Below are 11,463 nucleotides of genomic sequence, written 5' to 3' on the forward strand. Positions count from 1 at the left end.
GCCAGTTTTGGTCTCTAGTTTTAGAATAGTAAATACTATCATCCACCATTTTTAAGGATAATACTGCTAGAAGGTAGTATGATGAAGACGAGGCTGAGAACATTAACTAGTATTGGATCACCTATCATTTCCATATTTTAAATGTTACAACTTTCTTAAAAGTTTGACAGTACTATGGAAAGCATAGAAATTTATTTCAAAAAGTGAGAAAAGATACTGAATACTGAATACCAAGCGGAAGAATCTGGGGGAACAACTGCAGGATTCAATATGCTACTAGAAGTAGATTAATTCAGTTGAGGTGGCAGGATGCACTAGAAGGGGAGAGGCCATGGACAGGGATATTACTCAATAGGTGTTTTGATAATCCAAGTATGAGGTAGGGATGAGGAGATGAGGGCTTGGACCAGAGTATTATTGATAAGAAAAGACACGAAGGTGAGGAAATACATGTATTTAGAAAGCTATAGTCCAGGGCCAAATCTAGCCCATCACTTGTTTTTCTAAATAAAGGTTTATTGGAACACACACCCTGCCCATTCGTTTACATATTATCTGTGCCTACTTTCAAAGTACAACTGCAGGTTCAAATAGTTTTGATGGAGACCTTATGGCCCATAAGGCTGAAGATATTTATTATCTGGTCCTAATAGAGAAAATGTTTGTCAACTCTTTATTTAGAGGAAAGGATTGTTTAAAGAGAGTAGATGATTGATCACATAGGGACAAATAAGAGAGAGATGGGAGCCCAAAGAAAAATAGGAATCATTTAAATTAGCTTGTTTATATGTATATAATACTTCTAAAGTTCTTGGGAAAAGTTAAATATAGTTGAAGTAACATATAATATTATATATGAATTATCTAATATAAAATCTCCAACTACCTAGACATCAAAGTGAGGGAGAGAACCCATGTAGAAAATAGTTTCGAATTTTTATCTGCTTCACGTGAAATAGGTGTTGGGATAGAAAAAGAGACCAAGGAAAACAATTAAAGCTTGATATGCAAAAAAAACACTTAAACATGAAAATAATAATTATATAACATGCGCATGAGGCATCTATTATAGGTTAGACATTGTCCATTCTTTTAGCGCATTTAATTTTTATATGATAAGGCCAATATTATTTTTCATTTATGGATGAAGGGTTTTTTTTTACCTGTTCAAAGTCTCTCAGTCAGTAAATAAGAGAGCCAGATTTAACCCAAGATTTTAAAAAGTCCATGCTGTATTTGGGGTCATTCATAATTCTGAATGAGTTGAATTTGATTACTTTAAAGAGACAAGGATAAAGTGAATTTTTGCTTTTCATCTTTTTTGGTCACAACCATAGATAGACCAGTGTTTTATGTAAGAATCTAATCTATTAAAGAGGATGTAAGTTTACATAACACAGTGAAGAGTCAAAGGATGTTTAATTTGCAAACTATATGGATTGAAACATTAAATTACTACTTATGAATCCTCAGCATGTCTTATTAATAATTATTATTTATAATCCATAGGTCAGGTTCATATCTCTTAAATATGCTGATTAGAAATCTAAACATTTAAAAATAAGGGGTACATGTTACTAAGTCTTTGCTGTTTCTGGAAAAATTCAGTGCATTATTCAGAAATTGATCTATATTAAAAATATTATCTAGAATAGAGTATTGTCTTTGAAATATGGATATTTTGGAATGTTGTATTTAAGAGATTTGGAAAATTATATTTTGGAATATTTGGAAGGAAGATATCAGATTGATTTATTTAAAAGACCCACAAACATTAATGAAATTAATATAAACATTAAACTTTTTAAATGATAAAGATGAGGCTGAGAACATTGACTAATATTGGATTATTCATCATTTCCATATTTTAAATGTTGCAACTTCTTAAAACATGCAAATGGTAAAATAAAATATTCTACAAAGGAAGGTACATTAATAAAATTAAATGTTTTTGGTACATTTATTAGATTATTTAAAGTCTTAGGGAGATTTTATTCTGTTAAGCAGTTTAAAAGTCTTTTACAAACTTGTCAGATGTGTTTTTTTTCATACCCAAGGATATTTTTAATTCAGTAATTGTAAATGACTTCCTATTATATATTACTGAAGTTCAAATGTTATAAATTTTCCCATAAAAAATTCATTGATGAAGGAATATATATCTTTTCTGTTCTTTTTACTTGAAGATCGAGCTATACTCAAATTCTTGTATTGAAGTCATTTTCCCCCCATCAAACTAGGTACTCAAAAATCTAATAGGTGTGACATCAACAATTACTTCTTGCTAACAACTCTTGTAATTTAACCCCTTCAGGTGAGCAGGCTGATTGATGAATTGCAGACAGCTATCAAAAGCAACAGAGGTCATCTCTCTAAACTTGGCCCCCAATTACAGGCTGAGCAGGAGCAATTCTCCTCTTATGTCTACCAACACATTAAAAGCCTTCCAGCAAACACTCTTATCCCAGGAGGCCTACAGCTCAAGGTGGGTGTCATTCTGGGACTTACATTGGGTTCAGCCAGAGACAAAACACTGCTCCATTTAAAGACTCTTATAACAATACCACTCAGCTTGAATTTCTTTTTATGTTGTCTTCCTCAAACTGGAGTTTGGCTTACAAGTGATAATATTACCATTCGGGGAATGTATTTTAAAAATAAAATACCTAGAAGCCTTTGAAATGTGAATTTTATAAACTTTAACTAGTTTTCAATCCAGAAAGTAATTTTAATGAAGAAATTTAATCATGTGAACATTTGCATACTTTTCCAAGAAATGTGTTTTTCACAGGAGTCACTATGTATTTCAGCTTTAAAAAACAACTTATTTGTAGAAATGGGCAAGCTTTAATAATTTATAGACAGTGGCAATAGGAATTAGAGGTGAAAGGCCAGGTGGCTGATTGATGTTCAAACTACATTTCCAAGGAAAAGAATCTGTATTGGATAAGTGTGACATATGTCTGAGTTTACTTGGTAAAATCAATACTTAAGAATGTACTGGGAATAAAGGTGAATTGGTTATTTGTCAAGACCTGATGGTTAAATGTCCTAGACTACTCTTTGCTATTGCATCTTTGGAAGAGAAAAAGTCATACCTGACTAAGGTGGTTTAGGTACTGAAAGCTGAGGAAATTTAAATACTTTCATTTATCATAATAGAGTATATCCATGTTGTCTGTAAAGTTAATATCATTCTATAATTTCATATCCCATGTTTTAAGAGACTATAATTATTAAAATTGAATTCCACCTATGGAACCATTACTAAATTTCAGCCAACTCTTCCTTTCCTTTTGATTATATTTATATTTGAATGTGATAACTTCCTCCTTTTAATGACATTCGCATGTTTGTATTTTGAATGAAAATATTACAATGTAAAAATTGACCTTTTGGGAAATGTAATTTCATGATAAACATGATAGTTTATTTCTCATAGTCTGTGCTAGTCAGCTAAAGGCTAAGGAAGTGATTGATGTTATCAAGTTCAAGGGTTCTATAGTCTAGTTGCATTGTTTTTTTCCAGATTTCTGATTTGGCTGCAGATGCTTTCCACCCTTTCGCAAAGTACTTGCTATTGATCAAGAGAGTAACTAAGTGAGGGATTGTGGTTACCTTAATGTCATTCATCCCCACTCGTTTGTATCAGCAAATATTACTGACCTGGAAAAAATAGAAGTGGTTTTTTTTTTCCCTTGCAAGTTTGTTAATAATTTCTACCATTTGTTCACATTAGCACATGGGCTTGATAGCAGATATTTTTAAAATTAAAATGCAGTTGACATGTAATTTATATTAGTTTCAGGTATACCACATAGTGATTCTACATTTATATATGTGATTCTACATTTATGATGTGATCACCACAGTGTCTAGTAACCAACCATCTGTCACCAAACAAAGTAACACCTTACAATATCATTGACTATATTTCTTGTGATGTATATTACATCTATGTGGTTTATTTATTTTGTAACTGGAAGTTTATACCTCTCATTCCTCTTTACCTTTTCACCCATTCTCCCACTCCCTCCCCCTCTAGCAACCATCAGTTTGTTCTTTGTATCTATAAGTCTGTTTCTCTTTTGTTTTGTTTGTTCGTTTTGTTATTTTAGATTGTCTTAGATTCCACATGTAAGTTTAAGCATATGATGTTTGTCTTTGTCTGACTTATTTCACTAAGCATAATACTCTGTAGGTCCATCCATGTTGAAGCAAATGGCAAGATTTCTTCTTTATTATTCCTGAATAATATTCCACATCTTCTTTATACATTCACCTATCAGTGGACACCTGGGTTGCTTCCATATCTTGGCTGTTATAAATAATGCTGCAATGAACATAGGGGTGCATATATCTTTTAGAATTATTGTTTTTGTTTTCTTCAGATAAATTCCCAGAAGTAGAATTACTGGGTCATATGGCAGTTCTCTTTTTAATTTTTGAGGAACCTCCATGCCATTTTCCGTACTGGCTGTACCATTTTACACTCCCGCCAACAGTGAATAGTAAATATTTAACTTTAGAATCTGAATTGTTCCTCTCATATGTTCCCCTTTTAACATGCTTCAAATTCTTTCCATACCAGCGAACAAAAGAGGAAATTTATATATGCAAAGAAACCATCTTGTATTTGTTTAGGCTCATTATGCTGTACAATACAGTAGCCACTAGCCACACATAGTTATTTAAATTTAAATTAGTAAAAATCAATCAAAGTAAAAAATCCAGTGCTTCCAGTAGAATGCCTGTGACTTTTCTGATTTAATTACTGAAAACACCACATTCAGGAAACCAGTCAGTCCTGGGCAAACCAAGATGTGGGTCACCCTAGTCTTTTCTGAGTTCCCTTTTTCTTCTTTATGAAGCTTTCTCCAGTAAGTACTGTCTCATTTGCTTTTCCTGCCTTTCTTCCCAGTTTTTCTATTTCAACATCTAATTTCTCTTAGAGAATAAATTCCTCTTCCAGTATTGCAAGAAACCTGGCCATCAGCCCCATCTTCAGGCGTTTGTGCAGTTTCATACAAGAGTCATCTGGAGATCTTTTATAAACATGAGTGCCTCTAACTCCAGAGACTTTGATTTAATTGGCTTGGCATGGTGAAGTTGGCTTCTACCAGCTTGACAAGGCTTATTGTTAAATTTTCAGGAATTTTGTGAATCATTTATTAAATAAAGTCATTAATAAAAACTAAATTATATAAACTTACAATTAAATAGGTTATATTAAAACTAAGATAATAAACGCTTTTTATTTCCTCATCATTTTATTACATTTTACTACTACTTACGCTCCTCGAAGTTATTTATGCCTTTCGTTTCTGTTTAGTGGAAATACTATATGCTGGTGTGCTACTGTGCATCTCTTCCAAAGTTTATGTTCAGTGATGGCTTGTCATAACTCAAAATTGGGCATAGTCAGAAATTGGCACATGTGGACCGGAGTTACTCAGCCTCAAGAACCAAAATAATCGATAGTAGCCATCATCATCTTTTAGAGCAGTAGTTCTCAACTAGGGGCTGGCTGCAGGGTGTGATTCAAAATCCCCTGGGGTGCTATTTCATATTGTAAGTCACCTCTTCACTGACCTTTTCATCCTCATCATATATTTCATTGATAATTTAAAAATTGCAGCTTTCTGTTAGGTCTTAGTATTAGAAGGTCGTCTCTTAAAAGGACACACTCTTTCTGTGTCCCATAGTGCCTCGGTTCCATTTTTGCAGTCACATGGCATGATACAGTACCAAGTTTAAACAGACATATAAGAGAAGGGACAGAAAACAGCCTAAATTTGGATGTCCATACTGCCGTAGGAAAGTTTCTTGTTAAAAAAATTGAAAACACAACATAAAACATTCGAGGAATTTTAGGAAAAAGTTATATCACCCATATAAATTACATTACTTGTTATATGACCATTCTTACCCTCGCATATCACTCCGTATGCACTCATTTGCCCTGTGCAGTCACAACCACAGTGTGTACTTTTTTGTATTCTGGTACGTTCTCTTTCGGTCGCATCATAGCACCTTTAAAGTTGTTGAGATTTCTTGTTGTTTTTACCTTTAGTGATCACACTCAGTGTGCACCATAGTGTATAAAGCCCTTCACGGAAAAACTTTTTGAAGCAATTGCTTACTATTTCAAACCTTCTCTTAATCCCATATTCCCTGTCACTGCCACCACCCCCTGCCACTATGAGAACATCTGCTATAGCCATTGGCTCGGTGACTTCTGCCTTCCCAGTCTGTTCTTTCCCCGCAACTCCTCCTACTCTTCATCCCCATGGAGATGCTGTCAGAAATGTTAGCCTTTCCCTGGGAGAACAGGAAAGAAAGGATTGGTAGGAAAGGGTATTAGCAAATCTGTAAGGGATGGTGGGTGGAAAAACTAGTAGGAAGGTGGATGATCTCACAGAAAACTGATGGGAAAGAGGGTGAGATGTGTGAGTAGGTGGGAGGAAGCACAGGGGGATGAGTGGGAGCTGAGTACAGGGACATCCTTGCAACTGGAATTAGTGCTTTTCACACGCAGTTTGGTCAATGATGCCCAGTGGGTTATCTTCCATTTGCTGCCAGTAGAGGCAGATCTAGTTTCTGTGGGGCCTAGGGCTTGTAAAATTCGGGAGAGAGGATCCTTTTTAAAATTAGGCCTGAAAGTGGATATTTAGAATGACAAAGTAAATCACAACAAATTAATGAAAATTTGGGGATTGACTTTTTCTTCTTAGATGCTTTTTTAGGTAGCTTATCAGAAATACTTACATAGAAATACTCCCTAACTGCTGTCTGGCTTCCTCTCCCCATCTATGGCATTCTATGGCTCTTGGCAACTTCCAGCACTCTCGGGAGCTGGAGCAAGTAAGGGTCCTGAAGCTCGATCTTCATTAACTTCACGTGAATCCACTCTGGCTGTGAGCAAAGAAAATATGGTAGAATTTAGTAACCTGGACACAAATTGGATTCAGAGAGCCATCATCTGTAGGTTTTTATAAGCCTTTTAATTTTTACATTGTTGGATTATAGTGTTTTCTTATAGTATAAAGAAATTTAAGCTTTTTAAAAAAGAGGTAATTCAGAGATTTTTTTTTTTTAGAGAATGTCTTTGTTCAGTATCTAGTTAAGCATCTAACAATTTTTATTCTTCCAATGACAACATAAAGAAGATCTTAAACGAATAGTCCATCTAGACATTATCAAATACATATCGTGACAAGGCACTGTTCTGGGTACTGTGGGAGGGTGCAGAGAAGGCTGGAACACCTTCCTGGCCCAAACCCATGATACTTTTGATAGAATTAGAACAATAGGATATCTTTTGAAAACAATAAAACTAATGTGTAGGTTTTTTCAACTTTTTATACAATTTCATCATTTTTAGTTTACAGGCTTGTTTATACTTAGAAAATGGGATAATTTTGTTGATAAGAGAAAAGGAGCAATTTTTATCCATAATACTATCCTGGCTTTTCCTATATTTTGGACCCTTGAATTTGATCTACCAATGGCACAAGAGTACCACAAAACCATTTGAGATTTGCATCCTATTTTGTGGTCAATTTTGTAAAGCTTAGTTCTCTAACCACATATATTGATAGGAAGTTTACTTAAATATTTAAGAGTCTATGGAACAATTAAGTGAACAGAAGGAGATAACTGAGGTCAGTTATCCATAAATTATGGCAAGATTTCTTTTTTGGATGGCCTTGTCACTGTTCTGCATGCTTTTTATGTTCTTATTTCCATCATGCATTTCTTGATTCTTGTCTTTCTTTTGAACCATTTTTCCCATATTTGTATTTATAACTCCTGAGTTTCTCTGTTACTTCACCCGAATGGCTTCAGTAAACAGCGGGAGTCCAAATTTAGGTTATGCTCTAAGTACAAGTAGTAAAACATGCCAACTTGACATTCATTTTCAAAGGAATTATGGCTAGAGTAGCAAATTCAGAATATTCAAGGTTATTGTTGTGACTTCAAGAACATTCATTAAGGGCAAAATGTGATGGAGATAATTAATTTTCATTTGTAGATTTTACCATTGTAGGGAACTGTCGAACTGCTTATTTTAAAGGTAAAGAAACTTAAGACTGTGAATGCCTCCCAGCATCTCATGAGATAGCTGTTAGCACTAGGTACTGAAACTTCTCACCTCCTTTTCTTTCCAGTACTCTCTTCCATCTTGCCTTCCTTTCTTTTTTCCTTTTCCCTTCTTTTCTTTCTTTTCTTTTTCTTTTCTCTTCCCATTCCTCCCCTCCCTCCGCCCACCCCACCTGAGGGGGTGGAGGAAATGCCAGAGTATCCACTCCAGCCTATTTCTAGACAGGCATCTGCAGCCAGGTGTAAATCTCTGTGTGCAGGAAGATACAATCTTCCTTTCCTAGATCTGCTGAAGGGAAAAACTGCATCTGTATCAAAATCAGGGAAGAGCAATTGGTTGGGGCCTCAGCTCCCACGCAGAGCCGGATGTAATGAGACAGGCTTTCCCCGTACAGTCCTGACAGTCTTCAAGGTACCCAGAGAATTGCCAGGTGGGCAGTCAGCAGGGAAAGTCCGCGGGCCAGAGCTGGATTACTGTCCCAGCAGTTACCCAGACTAAATGCAACCACTGAACCTTACTGCTGCAGGCACACACTCTCTCTCAGGGAGATTGTCCTTCTCCATAGCAGTTAATTTGTTTTTACCTCTCAATTAGCTTTTTCACAGAGTGTTTGAGATGCTCAAGTCGCTGAGATTCTCTTCCTACATATGCTCCCATCCCCTAGATTACCCACTGACATCTATGTTAGCCCCACTCACTGTGAATATAATCAAGCATCAATTCATCATTTGAACATAGAAATGAATGCAGATTTTCTAGTATGTGCAAAGGAAGTGATGCATTTACACCTACTTAAGATTATACCTACAGTTTTGTTAATGTTTTATGATTAAAAAATGGATTATTTATTAAAATAAAAATGTATTGCCATGGACAATAAGCTTTTGTATGGGTTTTAATTATCCAGAGTATCATTCATATTAGGGGGGAAATTATGTTTACAGACATATATTTGGTATATTTTAAAAATAAACCGAATAGCATTAAAAAGATATTCTCTATCCAAAGTTGAAAATATGATCTCTGAGGATGAGAATTTGGGGAAATCTGATTATTTGGTTCATATTTAATCTTATAATGTTCATTTTCCCTAATTTAGGGGATATATGTTTGTTTCTCATCAAAAAAGCCCTTTCTTCCTATGAGAAGAAATATAATGAACCCAGGAACTTCCAATGATTTCCATTTACCAAGCTCTGATATATAATGTATCATATACTTCGCTACAGACAGGACCCACATAACTGGTATTTTAATCGTAATTAACTATAATTTTAGGCACTAAATTAATTTAGACAAAGTAAAATCCTTGTTCCATTTATCGTTGAAATAGTCTAATTTATTAAAGGTTTTTTGAGATTACTTAGCTCAGGACATGACATGCTAGTAAATTTACTTTGCTTCTGTCTTCTAGATAATTTTGAACATCTTCATATATTGAACTCAGTGAGAATTGTAATTAGATACAAAGAGAATATTTTTTTAGAATCATTTACTTTGTTTTGAAATTTTTACTTTGTTCATAGACACAGAAAAATGGGGTAGGAGAGAAGTCTTTAAGAATTATAACAAAACAATGAAATGTGACTTTAAATGCTTAAAGGAAAGGAATACAGGCCCACTCCCAGGATAACGGGGAAGCCAGTGAGGGCCATCTGACAGGCCTCCCCATCCTTGGCCTCCCTTGGCCCTTACTCCACTCTCACCCTCAAATTGGGCTGTCAGGTACCCTCAGGTTATCATTACCACCGTTTTTTTTCAAAACCTGCTCATAGGAAATAGGCATGTTATATTTTCTTTCGAGCTAAGACGATTGAATTTTGTTTTCTTAGATCAAAGTTTTTTCTTGGAATCTACTGTATAAAGTAAATGAAAGTAGGATCTACCCTGTGTATGAAGCCTAGAAGGTGGCTTCCCGCTCCAGACTCACTCATCAGGTTTTGTCTCCCACTTGGGACCATAGCTCTGCCTCTCACCCCATATCCACCAGCCCTACCTACCCCAGGCCCTCCGAAGGATTCCAGAGAGCAGAGATTAAAAATCACAGCCTCCAAGAATTAATAACCAATAAAGTTGAATATTATTTGTTCTGTGATGTTTTAATTATGACAAAGGAGTAAATCTCTGACTGGAATTTCAGGTATTGGCAAGTTGGTGGGAGAAATACTTGGGATCAGAGTCTTCTGGCCCATCCCTAAAATCCTACCCCATAGACAGTCACTCACTATACATCTAAAGGGTGAGCTCTGCTGCAACTTACAGAGGAAATTTAAAATGTCTCTTTTAAAATAAATTATTTTCTTAAGTTTACTTTTTCTGGGCTTCAAAAAACGTTATTTGATTTTTGCTTCAGATATCATTTGATTGATTAAATTGAACAATTGTACATAATTTGTTTTCACTTAAATGCATTCTCATTTCTTGGGACAAAAATGTACTGGCTCTTTACCTGTAGTTACTACTTAAAGAAAGTTCTGTTAGGCATTAAAACACTTTTTCTCATATATAGTATAAACATACTAATTCATTATTAAATTTTCACTGCCTGAATCCCACAATTTTAATATTTGCTTTGTGATTATCACCTTATCTAAATATTAAAGTTAGATATGTTTACTGTTTGATTTATAATATATTGCACATTTGAAAAAAAAATCTGGATATTCTAAAAGCTATCTTGCAAATCTGTAAAAATGAAAAAACTACCAGTACATTGGTTTAATACACATGTAATGTCAATTCCATTAGAGTTGATTTTCTATCTGCAAAGCTAACTTTGAATTCTTATTGGATAAAGATTATTTTTAAATTAGCTGTAAATATGGATAATTAGCCTCTTACATAAGAAAAATATTTTATTTTAACTTTCGTGTTTTTTGACTTAGGTAAAAAACATGTAGAAACAGAGAGCAGAATGGTGGGTACCGGGGGCAACGGGGTAGAGGAAATGGGGGAGATAGTGACCAAAGGATACAAACTCCCAGTTAGAAGACGGATAAGTTCTGGGATCTAATGCACAACATTGTGATATAGTTAACAATAATGTAATATATATTTGAAAGTTGTTAAGAGAGTAGCTCTTAAATGCTCTCACCACAAAAAAGAAATGGTAGTTGTATGACATGATGGAGGTGTTAGCTAACTCTAGTAATCATTTTGCAATATAGAAGTATATCAAATCAACACATTGTATACTATAAACTTACACAATGTTATATGTCAATTATATTTCAATAAGCTGGGGAAAATCATAAAACTTGATTTTTTAAAGCTCCCCTGCCCCTGCGAATAGATCTGCTGAAAGCAAGTCACTGAATCTTCCTGAGACTCACCTGTAAAATCTGGTTGCTTTGAGTATT

At 34.7% G+C, this 11,463-nt stretch overlaps 1 protein-coding gene across 2 annotated transcripts in view; it reads left to right on the forward strand.

The window, feature by feature from the left end:
* The window catches only part of DCDC1 (doublecortin domain containing 1), a 277,601-nt gene that overhangs the window by 180,229 nt on the left and 85,909 nt on the right, over positions 1–11,463 (forward strand). For both annotated transcript variants that reach the window (XM_023532053.1, XM_023532054.1), the window contains exon 10: positions 2,315–2,485. In XM_023532053.1, the coding sequence (XP_023387821.1) occupies positions 2,315–2,485 (171 nt within the window). The remainder of the gene's footprint in view (positions 1–2,314; positions 2,486–11,463) is intronic.

Source organism: Pteropus vampyrus, unplaced genomic scaffold (assembly GCF_000151845.1).
Source record: "Pteropus vampyrus isolate Shadow unplaced genomic scaffold, Pvam_2.0 Scaffold76, whole genome shotgun sequence".
NCBI lineage: Eukaryota > Metazoa > Chordata > Mammalia > Chiroptera > Pteropodidae > Pteropus > Pteropus vampyrus.